The sequence below is a fragment of the Notolepis coatsorum genome, assembly GCF_963971535.1.
Source record: "Notolepis coatsorum genome assembly, chromosome: 4".
Taxonomy (NCBI): Eukaryota; Metazoa; Chordata; class Actinopteri; order Aulopiformes; family Paralepididae; genus Notolepis; species Notolepis coatsorum.
In genome coordinates, this window is record NC_140168.1 from 5,792,323 (window position 1) to 5,811,407 (window position 19,085).

Genomic DNA, 19,085 nt, shown 5'->3' on the forward strand with positions numbered 1-19,085 from the left:
ATGAAACTTCACCAATGTTCTAGAATGTTCTATTATGACATCCTACTGTGACATCACAAATGTTCTAGAATGTTCTATTATGACAAATAAGACGGTTCAATGACTTTATCTAAATCCAATCAACATTCCTAATGCCGTTTCAATGTAAGGATATAAAAATAAACATAAACATTCATATATAATATACCATAACCTAAATATATAGCTTTGGCTCCTCTACACTAGTCTTTCCTGTGTTTGTCTAAAGCTAGTCCTACTCCTTCAGTACGAGCTGTGGGTTTTATCTGGAGCAGGCGGGTGTCGGTCGATGAGGAGTGTAGAAACACTGATGTTTATCACCTCTATATCAAAGGTTATAATCCTAGTTATGTCATTACTGGCTCGCGCCTGTGGGCGTTCGTTGAAAGAACTTTTCATGCACCTACCATTCACCTAGCCACGCCCACCTCTCTAGTATATAACCAGGTGTAGTGACCGCACCTCTCTAGTATATAACCAGGTGTAGTGACCTCACCTCTCTAGTATATAACCAGGTGTAGTGACCTCACCTCTCTAGTATATAACCAGGTGTAGTGACCTCACCTCTCTAGTATATAACCAGGTGTAGTGACCTCACCTCTCTAGTATATAACCAGGTGTAGTGACCTCACCTCTCTAGTATATAACCAGGTGAAGTGACCTCACCTCTCTAGTATATAACCAGGTGTAGTGACCTCACCTCTCTAGTATATAACCAGGTGTAGTGACCTCACCTCTCTAGTATATAACCAGGTGAAGTGACCTCACCTCTCTAGTATATAACCAGGTGTAGTGACCTCACCTCTCTAGTATATAACCAGGTGTAGTGACCTCACCTTTCTAGTATATAACCAGGTGTAGTGACCTCACCTCTCTAGTATATAACCAGGTGTAGTGACCTCACCTCTCTAGTATATAACCAGGTGAAGTGACCTCACCTCTCTAGTATATAACCAGGTGTAGTGACCTCACCTCTCTAGTATATAACCAGGTGTAGTGACCTCACCTCTCTAGTATATAACCAGGTGTAGTGACCTCACCTCTCTAGTATATAACCAGGTGTAGTGACCTCACCTCTCTAGTATATAACCAGGTGTAGTGACCTCACCTCTCTAGTATATAACCAGGTGTAGTGACCTCACCTCTCTAGTATATAACCAGGTGAAGTGACCTTACCTCTCTAGTATATAACCAGGTGAAGTGACCTCACCTCTCTAGTATATAACCAGGTGAAGTGACCTCACCTCTCTAGTATATAACCAGGTGTAGTGACCTCACCTCTCTAGTATATAACCAGGTGTAGTGACCTCACCTCTCTAGTATATAACCAGGTGTAGTGACCTCACCTCTCTAGTATATAACCAGGTGTAGTGACCTCACCTCTCTAGTATATAACCAGGTGAAGTGACCTCACCTCTCTAGTATATAACCAGGTGTAGTGACCTCACCTCTCTAGTATATAACCAGGTGTAGTGACCTCACCTCTCTAGTATATAACCAGGTGTAGTGACCTCACCTCTCTAGTATATAATCAGGTGTAGTGAGTGACCTCACCTCTCTAGTATATAACCAGGTGTAGTGACCTCACCTCTCTAGTATATAACCAGGTGTAGTGACCTCACCTCTCTAGTATATAACCAGGTGAAGTGACCTCACCTCTCTAGTATATAACCAGGTGTAGTGACCTCACCTCTCTAGTATATAACCAGGTGTAGTGACCTCACCTCTCTAGTATATAACCAGGTGAAGTGACCTCACCTCTCTAGTATATAACCAGGTGTAGTGACCTCACCTCTCTAGTATATAACCAGGTGAAGTGACCTCACCTCTCTAGTATATAACCAGGTGAAGTGACCTCACCTCTCTAGTATATAACCAGGTGTAGTGACCTCACCTCTCTAGTATATAACCAGGTGTAGTGACCTCACCTCTCTAGTATATAACCAGGTGTAGTGACCTCACCACTCTAGTATATAACCAGGTGTAGTGACCTCACCTCTCTAGTATATAACCAGGTGTAGTGACCTCACCTCTCTAGTATATAACCAGGTGTAGTGACCTCACCTCTCTAGTATATAACCAGGTGTAGTGACCTCACCGTCTACAATATGCCATATCTACTGCCATATCTGCATTCCATTTGTAGGCCGACCTTGAGGGTTATCTCTCTCTCTGTCGAGGGACTCCTACCTTTTGATATATAGGACAGACTCTCTGGACAGACGGGGGCTAACTGGACCCACCAGTCTTGTGGCATTTCGTCTTAGAGGGACTCACTGTCTTTTGTTTTTTCTGCATCAACTGCTCTGTTTAATATTAATAATTGTGCCTAATTAAACTATAAAAGAAATCCACATCTGAATGGAACTAAATTATTTGCAGCGACGGATCCCCCTCTTTTCAAAGAGGATCTGAACACGGTCGGAATCCCAGACACTACCACACTACCAAATGGTTAACCCTTTCACTGGGACAATACAGCAGGTTAACCCTTTCACTGCCACACGACAAAGGGTTAAACCTTTCACAACCACACTACAGAAGGTTAACCCTTTCACTACCACACCACAGACTGTCTGTAGTGTGGTAGTGAACAGGGTTAACCTTCTGTAGTGTGGTAGTGAAAGGTTAACCGTCTGTAGTGTGGTAGTGAAAGGGTTAACCGTCTGTAGTGTGGTAGTGAAAGGTTAACCTTCTGTAGTGTGGTAGTGAAAGGTTAACCGTCTGTAGTGTGGTAGTGGAAGGGTTAACCTTCTGTAGTGTGGTAGTGAAAGGGTTAACCTTCTGTAGTGTGGTAGTGAAAGGGTTAACCTTCTGCAGTGTGGTAGTGGAAGGTTAACCTTCTGCAGTGTGGTAGTGAAAGGGTTAACATTCTCCAGTGTGGTAGTGGAAGGGTTAACCTTCTGTAGTGTGGTAGTGAAAGGGTTAACCTTCTGTAGTGTGGTAGTGAAAGGGTTAACCTTCTGCAGTGTGGTAGTGAAGGGTTAACCTTCTGCAGTGTGGTAGTGGAAGGGTTAAATACCGTGGCAGGTGGAAACGTGACCCTCGCCTCTTCGGACCGCAGGCCTCTTGTTCCACGGAACCCGCCGGAAGCCTCTGTCTTGAGATGTATTTGGGTCAGATAGGAAGCGTGACATACAGGCCTCATTGTTGGTTCAACCCCCCCCCCCCCTACCGCTGTGGGGCAATACGAGGTAGCTATACTCACTGCAACGTTTATGCATGTTGGTAAAAAAAAAGATACAGGATGTTGCCACGTTTGACCATTAACTATCGTGTGGGGTGAAATACGCTGATGCAGATGTGATGTACCGTGTAATGGAGCTTTTAATTTATTATTATTATTACATTACGTGTCACATTTCCCCTTTGTGTTCTCTTTGTGAATTGTTGTATATTTGGTACAAATTATTTTTTATTTGATCAAATCTTTTATTTTCTCTTTTTTTCCACATAGAATATAAAACAAAACATGACAGCACATAATACAGTAATAATAATAATAATAATAATAATAATAATAATAATAATAATAATAATAATAATAATAATAATAATAATAATAATAATAATAATAATAATAATAATAATAATAATAATAATAATAATAATAATAAACAGAACAACACCAGACAATAATAATAATAATAATAATAATAATAATAATAATAATAATAATAATAATAATAATAATAATAATAATAATAATAATAATAATAATAATAATAATAATAATAATAATAATAATAATAATAATAATAATAATAATAATAATAATAATAATAATAATAATAATAATAATAATAATAATAATAATAATAATAATAACAATGACAATAGAATAACAGTAGAATACTTGGCACAAATTCTATACATTTTCTTAAATATTGTTGCAAAAAACATACATTCATACATACATGTGACACAAAGAACAGCATCGAGGATTGTTTGTTGAATCCAATTTCATTTTATTTTACTAAGAGAGTTACTGTAAAACACGTCAGTGCTTGTCGATAATAAGTGCATATTTTAGCTAATGTCAATAAGTCTCTTTCTGTATTTCTCTGGAGTAGCTGCTTCAGTTATGATTCGTCATGTTTTTTCTCTTCACTCCACTGGCCTTCATGCTTTTAGGGCCATCATTGATTATTTTATTCATTCATTCATTCATTCATTCACCTAATTTTTTTTAATGGGCTTGCACCGCTCTATCTATCCGATCTCATCTCCCGGTACTCGCCCGCTCGTGCTCTGTGCTCACAAAATGCGGGGCTTCTATCGATTCCTAGGGTTAAGAAGAAATCCGCCGGCCACAGAGCCTTTGTCTACCGCGCTCCCTACCTGTGGAACAAATTACCTGCCGTCGTCAGGGGCGCCTGCTCTGTCGAAGCTTTTAAATCCCTGCTTAAGACCCATCTTTTCTCTCTCTCCTTCAACCTATAGTATAACAGTATAACAGGAACAGTGTATTGCACTACTAAAGCTACCTAGCATGTCCTATATGCTCTGTAAATACTATGTACAGATACCGAGATGTCACACCATGTTACCTGTTTATTGCACAATGTTGTTTTTTTATTGGATTCTATTATATGTTGTACCACTGTATTTTTATTGGATTCTATTATATGTTGTACCACTGTATTGCACATCGTTGCGGGCAAGACCACCCGCATTTCATTGTATACTTGTATGCCGTGACAATTAAAACTCTTGACTTGACTTGACTTTACCCTGATCTCAGCTGGTCGGGGACTGACCTTTAGATTAATCTGTCTAGTTTAGTTAGGATTTCTATTTTCTCCCATGTCTGCTTTTCTGCAGACATGAGAGAACCTTTTAACCTCTGTCTCTGTCTCAACCGGTCCCATGGAACAGCTTCATACCGCCTTCTGTCTGGCCTGCAGTGCTGAACCTTCGGCCCTGAGCTATTGTCTTGTATCTCACCCTGTATCCATACGCTTGCAGTAGTTCTATCTATTACTCTATTTCACAATTTTCTTATGATTCTACTGTCACCATGTATGCATATGCTCACTACATGTATTTATTGCTCCATCTCCGCCCACTACAAATATGGGAACTCTCTAACCCCCCCCCCCCCCCATCTCTCTGAGTGCTTGTCTCGTAGTGTTGACCAATGTGGTGGATGTCTCGGGGTCTTGGCCAAGATTTCAGTGACTGTTCTACGTGCACCACCGAGGCCATGGATCACCAGCTACTTTCCGCCGTCTGTCTGTGGTCTTGTCAACGTGGTTTCATTGCTGGGTTAAGTACTTCTATTCTATTCACTTAATATGCCTACTTCATATATCTATTCTATTCACATATATGCTTACCACTTGTATCTATTGCTATGTCCGCCCATTACAATCACGCAAGCTGTCTAACGCCTGCCCCGTCTCCCTGTGAGTTGCTGTCTCGTAGTGATGACCGGAGTGTCGGACGTACCGTGATGATGACGGGGAGGTTGCGACCCTCTCTGCGCCGCCCCCTGTCCCCCTGTCTCCGGCTGTTTCGGAGCAATGACCGGAGTGTTGAATGTCCCGTGATTAAGACGGGGAGGACGCAACCCTCTTTGCGCCGGCCCTGTGCCTCAAATAGATTCGCTATCAGCTCTATCTTTAATCTTTCAAAATGTTCAGTTGCTATCACTATCAGCTCTATCTTAAATCTTTCAAAATGTTCAGTTGCTATTGTATGCACTCATCTGTGTTTCACTACACACATGAGTGCATGCTTACCAACTGTCCATCTGCAACACACCGACATCTAAGAAGGGAGATCCCTTCTTGAATTGGCCCTTCTAAGGTTTCTCTCCTCCACATTGCCTGTGGTGAATTTTTTCCTATTGCTAGGTTTTAGTGAGTTTGTCCTTACCTTCACGTGGGGTATGTCTGGGAGTGTTCGCATTGCATTCATTTATTTTGCATTTATTCTAAATTTGTTAGACCTTATGGTGTTCTTGTTTTGGTTCTTGACTTATTGTGATGTTTCTTCTTGACTTGTTTAAAGTAGATGTGTCCGGCCCATGGGGACATTAACGTGTTTTGTCGGGCCTTACAAATAAATTTGATTTGATTTGATTTGATTCATTCATTCATTCATTCAGTCAGTCAAGCTTTACTGTATTTAGTCTCGAAAATCCTTGAGAGTTCAACTCTCCTTTCAGATGATGTCGAGAAATACATACAAGGATTGATTGATATTTTAAATGTTTTTATCTATCTATCTATCTATCTATCTATCTATCTATCTATCTATCTATCTATCTATCTATCTATCTATCTATCTATCTATCTATCTATCTATCTATCTATCTATCTATCTATCTATCTATCTATCTATCTATCTATCTATCTATCTATCTATCTATCTATCTATCTATCTATCTATCTATCTATCTATCTGTCTGTCTGTCTGTCTGTCTGTCTGTCTGTCTGTCTGTCTGTCTGTCTGTCTGTCTGTCTGTCTGTCTGTCTGTCTGTCTGTCTGTCTGTCTGTCTGTCTGTCTGTCTGTCTCTCTGAAACAGTGTCAAGTTTCAAGTTTCTTTAATAGTTGTCATACAGAAGTACAGAATACTTTTATACAAAATGCTTCTTACTGTTACGCTCCAGAGACTGTGCTAGACAAGATAGTATGAAATAGTATGAAATAAAATAGTATAGCAGGTAAAATAGAAGTACAAAAGGTCACAGTGTTCAGTATAGACATATGTACAATGTTCGATGCAGAATAGAAGTAAATGAGTTACCATACAATATACAATATTCTATGCAATGTACTAATATACAATACTATATAGTGCAGAGCAGAAATGGGATGAGGTACAATTTAGGTACAATTTACAGTAAGGTGTACGAGTAGTGCAAATCCTTTACCAATAAATATAAAGTGTAAAGTGTGTTTAGGTGATCTAAAGTGTGTAGAGTGGGTGCTGCAGTGTGTTGTTTGTTTAAGTGAGTGTGTGCGTGTGGGTGTGTGTGCTGTGTGCATTTGATGGTTGTTGCATAGTGTTTATTGTTCGTTGAGCAGCCTGATGGCCTGGGGATAGAAGCTTCTTCTGAGTCTTTCTGTGCTCGCCTTAAGACTCCGGTATCGCTTGCCTGACCGCAGTAGTTCAAAGAGGCAGTTGTTCGGGTGGCTGGAGTCCTTGATGATTCTCTTAGCCTTGCCCCTGCAACGCTTGTTGTAAATGTTCTGGAGGGTGGGAAGCCCCCCTCCAATTGTGCGTTCGGCTGAACGTGTCACTCTCTGTAGTCTGCTTCGGTCTTGTGCGGTGCTATTCCCAAACCAGGAGGTGATGTTGCCAGTCAGGATGCTCTCTATTGTACATGAGTAGAAGTTCTTAAGGATCTTCTGACTGACTTGGAACTTCCTTAGGCGCCTGAGGAAGTAGAGGCGTTGTCGTGCCTTCTTCACAACACTGTCAATGTGTGTGGTCCATGTCAAGTCCTCGGATATGTGGGCTCCGAGGTACTTGAAACTGTTCACTCTCTCAACCGGTGCCCCGTCGATGCTGAGGGGGCTGTAGTCCTTGACCCCCGACCTCCTGAAGTCCACAATCATCTCTTTTGTTTTGCTGACGTTCAGGGAGAGGCAGTTCTCCTGACACCACTGTGACAGATTCTCTACCTCTTCCAGGTAGGCCCTCTCGTCGTTGGCAGAGATCAGGCCCACCACTACTGTGTCATCAGCAAATTTGATGATTGTGTTGTTGTTCCGCTGTGCCACGCAGTCATGTGTGTACAGGGAGTAGAGGAGGGGGCTCAGGACACAGCCCTGGGGGGCCCCTATGTTGAGCGTGATGGATGAGGAGGTGCAGTTGCCTGCTCTCACAACCTGGGGTCTGCCCGTCAGGAAGTCCAAGACCCACTGGCAGAGGTCATAGTTCAAGCCCAGGTCCCTGAGCTTGGCTATGAGTTTGGAGGGGACTATGGTATTGAATGCCGAGCTGTAGTCGATGAATAGCATTCTCACATAGTTCCCCTTCCTCTTGTCCAGGTGTGATGCTGCTGTGTGCAGCACATGGGCTATGGCGTCCTCCGTGGACCTGTTGGGGCGGTATGCAAATTGCAGGGGGTCCATGTTGATGGGGAGGGAGGAGCAGATGTAGCCCTTCACTAGCTTCTCAAAGCACTTCATGGCTATGGAGGTGAGAGCTACAGGGCGGTAGTCGTTGAGGCAAGCAGGCTTGGATTTTTTGGGTACAGGGATAATAGTGGACTTCTTCAGGCAGGTGGGGATGACAGCCTGTTCTAAGGACAGGTTAAATATGTCAGTGAATACCGGGGCCAGTTGGTCGGCACAGACTTTTAGGACGCGGCCGGGGATGCCGTCCGGTCCTGCTGCCTTCCTGATATTCACTTTTTTAAAGGTCCGCCTCACCTCATGCTCTGTTACTGCTACATCTATACATTTATGACATACCAGATTTGCAAATACAGTACTGTTTGTGATACAAAAAGAGTCAAGAAAAGGGAGTATACATTTGACATAGAAACTGTACATTGGAGGAGGTTGGGTGGGGTTGTGTGGGGGGGGTCTTTTGAAGATTATAAAATCTGTCTTTGTACCACAGGCTTTCCCCGACCTTGGATGTTATACTACAAGAACCTAGGCGTCCACAAAGACGATTTCAAACTGGAAATGGTAACTACAGATGAGGTACTCAATAAACTGAGCGCCCTCCAACCGAACAAGGCCACTGGCCATGACAACATCCCCTCCAAATTCCTCAGAGACTCAGCAGCCGCCATCACCCCAGTCATCACACACATAATAAACCTCTCCATAAAACAGGGACACGTCCCCAAGGACTTCAAAATAGCGAGAGTAACACCCCTGCACAAAAAGGGCAGCAAATTAGACCCAGGCAACTACCGCCCTGTTTCTATCCTTACATCCATCTCGAAAGTCATGGAAAAAATAGTATACGAACAGGTCGAAAAGTGCCTTACGGATAAAAATCTAATCTACGAATTCCAATCTGGCTTCAGAACATCCCACTCCACTGACACATGCCTTCTCTATTTGAACGACCACATCAAGCAAGAGGTGGACGCGGGCAAATACTGCGGCATGGTCATGCTAGACCTACAAAAGGCCTTCGACACTGTCAATCACACCATTCTGATTGACAAGCTAAAAGCAATTGGTTTTGATAGTTTATCAGTGAGCTGGATACAATCCTACCTGGAGGGGAGAGAACAGATGGTGGAGGTAAACGGTACCCTATCCCCCCCCCTCACAGTGAACTGTGGTGTTCCACAAGGAAGCATACTAGGACCACTACTGTTCCTAATTTATGCAAATGACATGTCGTCAGCTTGTGACTGCAACTTGTTCCTGTTTGCGGACGACTCAGCCCTGCTGGTCTCTGACAAGAACAAGTTACAGGTTGAAAAAACCCTCAGCTCGGAACTAGGCAAAATCTGCATATGGCTCGCCGACAACAAACTATCATTACACATGGGCAAAACAGAGTCCATTCTCTTCGGTTCAAATAACAAACTCAGCAAAACCGACGGCTTCTCAGTTACAGTGGGTGACAATATTGTCACAAGGAAAGATGAAATTACCTACCTGGGTTCCATCCTAGAGGCTAATCTTTCCTGTGACAAAATGGCATCCAATGTAATAAAAAAAGTCAATCAACGAACCCGATTCTTGTACCGGATCTCCTCCCTGGTAAACAAGAATACCCTGAAGACTCTGGCAGGAGCACTCATTCAAGGGTACTACGACTATGCTTGCACCTCATGGTACCAAAGCACCTCAAAGGCACTAAAAACCAAATTACAAACATCTCAAAACAAACTAGTCAGACTACTGCTTGACCTGACTCCTAGAACCCACCTCACCCCTGCACACTTTGCCAACCTAGGATGGCTTAGAGTAGACGACAGAGTACAGCAACTTGCAATGGGCCTGGTCTACAAGATACACTACACGACCAAGGTACCCATGTACATGTCAAAAGGTCAGTGAATACCACGATCACAACACCAGAGGGAGCTCCACAAATCATGTAAAACCCAGATTCGGCTCAAACAAGGGACTAAACACGTTTCGCAATTATGCCACAACAATGTGGAACGCCCTACCCAAAGCTGTAAAGGAATGTGAATCACTACCCACCTTCAAAAACACTCTCAAAGAACACCTACGGGAGACTGCAATTCAAAACTGGCCCCTACAAATGTCCTAACCCAGTTGTACAATGAAGACCAAGCATGGCTTTGTCAGTATTCCAATGTACAGCCCCACCCAACCCCACCCCACCTACCCAACCTCCTCCAATGTACAGTTTCTATGTCAAATGTATGTCAGTATTCCAATGTACAGTGTCCCCCCCCCCCTACCCAACCCCCCCCCCCCCCCCCCCCCCACCTCCAATGTACAGCCCCACCCCACCTACCCAACCTCCCCCAATGCACAGTTTCTATGTCAAATGTATATACACTATTTTTCTGGATTTTTTTAGTATCACAAACAGTACTGTATTTGAAAATCTGGTACGTCATAAATGTATAGATGTAGCAGTACTGTCTATCTGTATGTCGTGTGTGTCATATGATGAATTGAAAATGGGGGACCCTGATGGAAACAAGATGAAAGTCTTTCTCAGGTCTGCATCCTCTTAACAATTGTATGTATTGAGCTGTACTGTACTGTACCCATTCTGCAATCTGTTAATAAACTTTTCAATCAATCAATCAATCAATCAATAACATGCTCCTCCTGTCAGCCAAGTCTGTATAGTGGGTGGGAGGGGTTTTCCCTGATGGCCTGGAGCTTAGCAAGGCTCCTCCTCTCCGCCACCCTCACTAGAGTCCAGCTCCACCCCAACCACGCTACTGGCCTTCCTGACCAGCTTATCCAGCCTGTTTGTGTCCCCTGCTCTCAGTCCGCTGCCCCAGCAGGTCTGTTATATATATCCGTTCAGTCTGTTTTTGTATAAGTGAATGTTCTTAAGATAGAGAGAAATTAGATTTTTCAATTGCCTCTCTGCTGTTTAGTTCAGCACCGTGGGCAGCGCCAAGCAAGCCACAGCGCCGTTGTCCCAGCTGAAACGTATAAAAGGGAACCTGTGTTGAAAAACCATTGTGCCCCCCCGAGAACATTTTATGCCCCCCACTAATTTGTTTCTGCAGCCTGGTCTGCCCGCATTTCATTGTATACTTGTATGCCGTGACAAATAAAACTCTTGACCTGACTTGACTTGACTCGTTTACTGAAGCTCAAACAAAACAAAAACACACATCAATATGGCCACCAGGTGGCGCCAAAAGACTGAACAAGCTCCAGTGTGGTGTCACCAGTGAACCTCTGCACTGCATCAGAGACACGCCTGCAGCTCTGTAGAAACTACACCTACTGAGAAACAAGAGTTCTCATATACTACAAAGAAAATGATAAAACAAAAATAATAGAGACAAGGGGGGGGGGGTTCTAACTGGAGGGTCTTTCAGTTCAATACTGTAGTAATAATGTACAACTGCACAAAAATGTACACAAAAATGTAAATGTAGACTTCCGGTATGAGAGCGGAAGGGTAGCACGCATGCGGTGAGGCTCCTGGTCAAAAGAGTGAAAAACGGAGAAATAAAGACCCGAAAAGTGACGAAAAGTGATTAAAAATGAAGATGCAAACGAGAAGGAAGGAGGAGAAAACAATTATGAAGGAAAGAGAAATGGAGGACTCACAGGAAGAGGAGAGTTCGATGGAGCAGAACCCCCGAGGCGAGACCGAGAAGGGGCAGGCGGAGGAAGGGGGAGTTTCGGCTGAGACGGACAAGGGAATGCCAGGATGGGCCGTGCTCATGCAGGCCGGGATATTGGCGACCATAAAATTGAACTCGGACACGATGCAGGCGACCATAAAACTGAACTCGGACACGATAAGAAATGATATTGGGAAGTTACGGGAGGAATTGAGGAAGGAACAGGAGGACTTCAGAGGTGAAATGAATACAGAACTCAAAAGGGTGGATGAGAAGATGGCGGAACAGGACAGAAACGTAACAGAGGTACAGACTAGAACGGCGCAAACGGAGGAATGGAACACAGAGATACACGAGGTGTTAACGTGTGCGATTCAAAAACAAGAACAGATGGAGACAAAGATATCGGACATGGAGGGGAGGTCACAGAGAAATAACATCAGAATATGGGGATTGAAAGAAGGAGTCGAATATGACCCAATATGTGGAAAAGCTTATCAAGGAACAACTGGAGGAGACGGGACTGGAAAAAATGGAGATACAGAAGGCCCACAGGGCGTTGGCTCCGAGACCGAAACCGGACAGACCTCCGAGGGCGGTGATTATTAACTTTCTGAGATTTGAGATTAAGGAATTGATACTCAGAACCGCGTGGACCAAGAAGATAGAAATCGAGGGGAAAAGACTGTCGTTTGATCACGATTACTCGACAGCGGTAGCAATAACACGCAGGTCCTACGCGGGACTGAAGAGAATTCTGAAAGAAAACGGAATGAAATTCCAATCACCCATGACCTCGCTAAGGATTCACTGGAAGGAAGGGACGGTGACGTACGCGACGGCGCAGGAGGCGGCGGAGGAGATGAGGCGACGGGGGATGCAGATGGCGGAGGACGGAGAAGGAAGGGGACAGGAGGGCCAGACGCTGAGCCTGCGGCAGAGATTGGAGAAAGCACGCAGATGGACCAGAGTAGGAGATCGAAACCCGGGAGAGGAGGGAGGAGAGAGGAGAAGGCCGAGGTGAGACGTGACAGACCGAAGGCGGAGACGGACGAGGAGGCCAGAGACGGAGAAGGAGGGGAGAGGAGGCGGGAGGAGACGAACGGATGAGTACACGCACAAGAGATGGAAAAAACTATCCAAATAGAGACAAAATATAGAAACTGAAATAACATATACATAAACACACATTCCCAGCTAGAGGCAGGATATAGGAACGAACATAACGTATACATGGACACATAATACACATGCTGATGGAGGAAATAAATGGAAATATAATTAGGTATGATAGACGGAACACAGAACATATTGAAACAAATACATAGACACACGCTGCGAGTAACACAATTGGAAGGGATTAAGGGGATAAATGGACATCACATAGAAAATAGAGGGGAGGAAAAGAAAGTAAGAAGGGGTACACAGAAGACACCACACACGGGTTTGGGAGGAAGGAGGGACATTGGAACATATGAGCCACATTGAGAGGGACCTAGGAAATGGGGGTCTTTGATCAGAATGAAGGACAGAGCGGTTTTGACCAGGAGCTCGACAGCAATAAAAACAGTAAGAAGGCTGGACAAATATGACGAGCGGTTGGGGGTAAAGGTTTCAAACCCCCAAGTCGTCAGGAGGAGGCCTCTCACTAGGAGAGCAATTACTCCTCACCCACCAGCAGGGGACAGGGGGGGGGACAGGGACCCCCCGAACGCCTTGGGAGCACTTTATGTAAAGTTTATGTTTTTTATTTATGTTAATCATTATATGTATTCGGTGAAGAGAGCGGAGGCTACAACCGGAGGGGGGAATGAATGTGACATGGGGGGGACTGACAGACGAAAGAAGAAGAAAGATGACAATGGTTAAAGGTTGCTGGCCTCCCGGCCACTGCCACTAAGCCTCTTCAACTCATTCAGAACGCAGCGGCCCGCCTGATCTCAAACCTACCGAAGTCGGCCCATGTCACCCCACTTCTTAGGGACCTGCACTGGCTCCCCATTGCTGCACGAATCCGCTTCAAGGCCCTTGACCTAGCATACCGTGCGGCAAAGGGAACTGCTCCCGCCTACCTCCGGTCAATGGTCTCTAACTACACACCCTCAAGACCCCTACGCTCTGCATCTTCTGGCCGCCTCAGACCTACTCCTATCCAAGCTCCGGGAGGGTCATCAAAGAGAAGTCGCCTATTCTCAGTCCTTGCCCCACAATGGTGGAATGAACTACCCACCCCAGTTAGGACAGCCGAAACACGTCCAATCTTTCGCCGTCGACTAAAGACTCACTTCTTCAACCATTATCTGAATTAAGAAAAAAAAAAAAAAATCTAACCCTAACTAACCATACTGTCATGCACTTGTCCTAATAAACTAACCTACACTGTAGCACTCAACACTTTGATGAACATTGTTACTCAGCTGATAGAGTTGTGCTCTTCCTGATGGCTTGTCGTACAGAACTTGTAAGTCGCTTTGGATAAAAGCGTCAGCTAAATGACTAAATGTAAATGTAAATGTAAATGTAAAGGTATAAAAATGATGTCGTTAAACGTTAATGGAATGAATAATACGATAAAGAGGGGCAAAGTGATGTTGAAATGTAAAAAAAGTGAGATGGAAGTGATTTTTCTGCAGGAGACACATTTGGTAGCACAGGATCATGAGAAACTGAAGAGATTTGGATATGAAAATGCATACTATAGTTCCTTTAAACGGAACCTGAGGAGAGGAGTAATCACGTTAATCAAAAACACAGTCAAATTTGAATTGATCAAGGAAGTAAGAGACAAGGAGGGAAGGTTTGTTCTGGTGAAGGGAAAAATGGAGGGTCAAATGATTACGTTAGTGAATGTTTATGCACCCCCAGAGAGTGAGAGGGATTTATATGAGACCATTTTTGATATGATAGTGATGGAACTAGAAGGGATATTGATATGCGTGGGAGATTTTAATGTAGTACTGAATCACGACCTAGACACCACGAGTACTAGAAAAGGACGGGCACCAATCAGTAGATATATGAATATTCAGATGACGGAAATGGGAATTACAGATGTTTGGAGGGGGATGCACGCCATGGACAGGGAATACACACATTACTCACACCCGCACGTGAGATATGCGAGAATAGACTACTTTTTGATGACGACGGGGGACAGTTACAGGGTACGGGAGAGCAGAATAGGAGTAGCGGACATATCGGATCACAGTGCCATATATCTGACAGTAGATCTAGAAGGGTGACGGAGGAACACGATCTGGAGACTAAATGTAGGAATATTAAATAACAAGGGGGTGGTGAGTCAGATCAAGGAGGAGATAGCCAGGTATAAGGAAGAAAATGACAACGGGGCGGTAGATCCGAACATTCTATGGGACACACTGAAGGTGGTGATAAGGGGGAAATTGATGGAGAAGACAGCAATGCTGAAGAAGGCCAGAACGGAGACATATCACAATCTGATAGGGAAGCTGAAGAAGCTAGAGGGGAGACACCAGATATCAAAAGAACAGGAAACGCTCGGAGAAATCAAAGAAGTAAAGGCCAGGATAAATAGGGAATTATTGACGGAAATAGAAAAGAAAGCGAGGTTCATGAAACAAACGTACTATGAAGGGGGACCAAAAGCGACCAGACTGTTGGCTAGGAGAATTAGGACGCAACAGAAGTTGAACACGATACACACAATAAGGGATACAAAGACTAATGAAATATTGAGAGACCCAGCTGAAATAGAGAGGACATTTAGAGAATACTATGAGAAACTATACACACAGCCAAAAGCAGCGGGAGAAGAGGAAATAGAAGCATATCTGTCTGGAGAAGCTAGAGCTACCATCGATAGGGAAAGCACAGAATGAAGAATTATATAAAATAATTACGGAACGAGAACTGGAAGAGGCAATTAGTAGAGCTAAAAACAACAAATCTCCGGGGAGCGACGGATTCCCATCGGAATTCTACAAGACATTTAGAACGGAATTAGCACCCATGTTAGGGGCGGCGTTCAGACACACGATGGAAGAGGGCAAAATGCCCCCCTCGTGGAAGGAAGCCATAATCACCACGATACCGAAGGAAGGGAAGGATAGAGAATTATGTAGTAGTTTCAGACCTGTGTCCATACTCAACGTGGATTACAAGATGTATACATCGATAATATCAAAGAGATTTGAGACGTTTATGCCAGACATTATAGATGAAGATCAAACTGGATTTATTAAAGGGAGACAGACACAGGACAACGTGAGAAAGACATTACACATAGTAGAGGAGATACAAAAACAAGGTGGTAGCGCGGTACTGATTAGCCTAGATGCAGAAAAAGCATTCGACAGTGTGAGCTGGACATTTTTATATAAAACATTGATGATGTTCGGACTGAACGGGAGGGCGATGAAGATGATCAAGGCGCTATATCAAGAACCGACAGCGAGGGTTAAGGTGAATGGCAGCTTGACGGATATAATCAGATTAGAGAGGGCTACCAGACAGGGATGTTGTCTCTCACCAACGCTCTTCGCCGTTTTCATAGAACCACTGGCACAACTGATCAGACAGACCGAGGACATTAAGGGAGTAAGGATAAAGGGAACGGAATATAAACTAGGCCTATTTGCGGACGACGTGATAGTATACATGAGGCAACCAGACAAGAGCTTCCCGGCACTGATGGATCTACTGAAGGAATATGGCCACTACTCAGGATACAAACTAAACGTGACAAAGACACAGACCTTAGCATGGAACTATACCCCAACGACGGAAATTAGGGAACAGTACGGGATAAGATGGGACATGGACAAGATTAAATACTTAGGGGTGAACATCACGAGAGGGGTGGGGAAACTGTTTGAGGCGAACTATACACAGATAAATCAGAACATCAAGAGAGACTTAGAGAGATGGACAGTAATGCCCTTGGACTTCAATTCAAGAATAGAGGTCATTAAAATGAACATACTATCAAGGTTACTGTACCTATTCCAGTCACTACCGATACAAATACCACAGAATCAATTCAGGGAGTGGGACAGACTGATATCGAGGTTCATATGGGCGGGGAGAAGACCACGGGTCAGATATAAAACACTACAACTACCAAAGGAAGAGGGAGGGATGGCAGTACCCAGCCTACAAGATTATTACTATGCAGCACAACTGAGAGCAGTGACGTGCTGGTGTAACGACAGATATGAGGCAAGATGGAAAGACATTGAAAAAGAAGGGGAGGGATACAAGGTACAAGCTCTGGTGGGAGATAGGGAACTATTTAAAGAAAAAGAGGGACTATTAGATCCAATCACCAAATGCACCTTGACCATATGGAACAGAGTAGTAAAAACACACAAATTGGAGAAGCAGTCAGGGGTTCTGAGATGGGTAGCACATGACAAGAGATTCAAACCAGGGAGGTTAGACCATGGATTCAGAAGGTGGGAGAGGGGGGGGGGGCAACAGCGATATGCAAAATGATAGAGAAGGGGGAAATGCAGACACTACAAAAATTAAAGGAGAAATTTGGACTAGAAAACAGGGACCACTTCAGATATCTACAGGTTAGAGACTACTACAACAAAGAAATAAGGGGGGCCAAAGACGAAGAACAGAATGGAATAATCAAGATGATAGTATGGGCATACGAAGGGGGGCAAGGAAGAGTAATATCAGCAATATACCGGGCTATAATGAACAGCAAGGGACACACGACCGATTACATAAGGGAGAAATGGGAGAGAGAACTAGAGATAGAAATAACAGGGAAGGAATGGGGGAACATATGCGAGGTGCAACATTCAACAACAGGATCGAGGATATGGAAAGAGTTTGGATGGAAAAACATAATCAGATTCTTTATAACCCCAGAGCTGAAGGGAAAATATGCACCAACACAAAGAACATGCTGGAGGATGTGTGGGAAGGAGGGGGCAAATCACACGCACATATTCTGGGGATGTCAGAAGCTGAAGGGGTATTGGGAGGAGATAGGGGAGGCAATGATCAGAATATTAGGATACGGGTTACCACAAACAGGACTGGTGCTTTACTTAGGAGACCTGACACACGAGGGAATACAAGGGGGGGACAAATATTTAATAAAGATAATGTTGATAGCGGCCAGAAAAGCAATAACAAGACTGTGGTACAAAGAAGACCCACCGACAATAGCACAATGGGTAGGAATAGTGGAAGAGATACAGGATATGGAGAGGATAACACACATGCTGAGGTTACAGGAAGAGAAATTTGGAGAAAGATGGGGAAAGTGGGAGGATTACAAGGGGAACGAAAACGACATCACAGAGGAGGGACCAAATGCAACACAAGAGGGTGAAGGGTAAAGGAGGAAAGAGGTTCAAGGAGGGTCTCTGAACCCGTGTCACACACCTTTGCTTTAGTTAGTTTTTTCTATTTTTATTTCTGTTGGGTATGACAAATGTTTTATGTTTTTTTGTACTTTATTATTTAGGTCTGTTTAACAGTGTTGTTTTATGATGTGTTTAGTTTTAATTTCATGAATGTACCCATATATGTATGTCGTTATGTTATGGATGTCAATATAAATGTTATGTTGTATGTCCATAAATGTTGAATAAAAATCTAAGTTTAAAAAAAAAAAATGTAAATGTAATAATGTACAACTGCATTTCCCATGGATTCCTTGTAGCTTCATATTCATATTTCATACACATCCCGTTACACACACACACGCTCTCAGACACCAGTGTTTCAACTACATGTATCTAACCACAGTACCCCCCCCCCCCCCCCCCAACACGTGGGGGTCAAGCGGTGCGTCTCAACTCTGACCTCTGACCTCGATGGCGTCGATATCGCTCAGCCGTGGGGAAAAAAGGGCACATTTATGAACTCTTTCCGTAAAATCACAAGACAATCGCCGCCTCTGTCCTAAAACAAATAAGATACATCCTTGTTCGTAATGAGATAGTTACTGCTTAAAGGGACATTTCACTTTAGTAGAATCTCAAGTCGTCTTCTGTCAACAGCACCGCTCCTGGAGGTGTGGAGGTAAGACCGAGGAAACTAGTGAAACTAAAGTGAAATATCTCTTTAAGGTTAGTAATACCTTACTTAATCTCTTTAAGGTAAGTAATACCTTAAGGTAAGTAATACCTTACTTAATCTCTTTAAGGTAATACCTGCCAGGCGAAGTGGGATCGGTCCCGAACACACACACACACACACACACACACACACACACACACACACACACACACACACACACACACACACACACACACACACACACACACACACACACACACACACACACACACACACACACACACACACACACACACACACACCTCACTGTCATG

General features: G+C 43.7%; 1 protein-coding gene across 1 annotated transcript in view; it reads right to left on the minus strand.

The window, feature by feature from the left end:
• Positions 1 to 19,084, minus strand: part of LOC311227619 (E3 ubiquitin-protein ligase TRIM35-like) — a gene marked incomplete at both ends in the record, with an annotated part of 29,048 nt that extends 9,964 nt beyond the window's left edge. The window contains one exon of the mRNA XM_084313341.1: positions 19,079 to 19,084. Coding sequence (XP_084169467.1) covers positions 19,079 to 19,084 — 6 coding nt within the window. The remainder of the gene's footprint in view (positions 1 to 19,078) is intronic.
• Position 19,085: the final 1 nt, after the last annotated feature.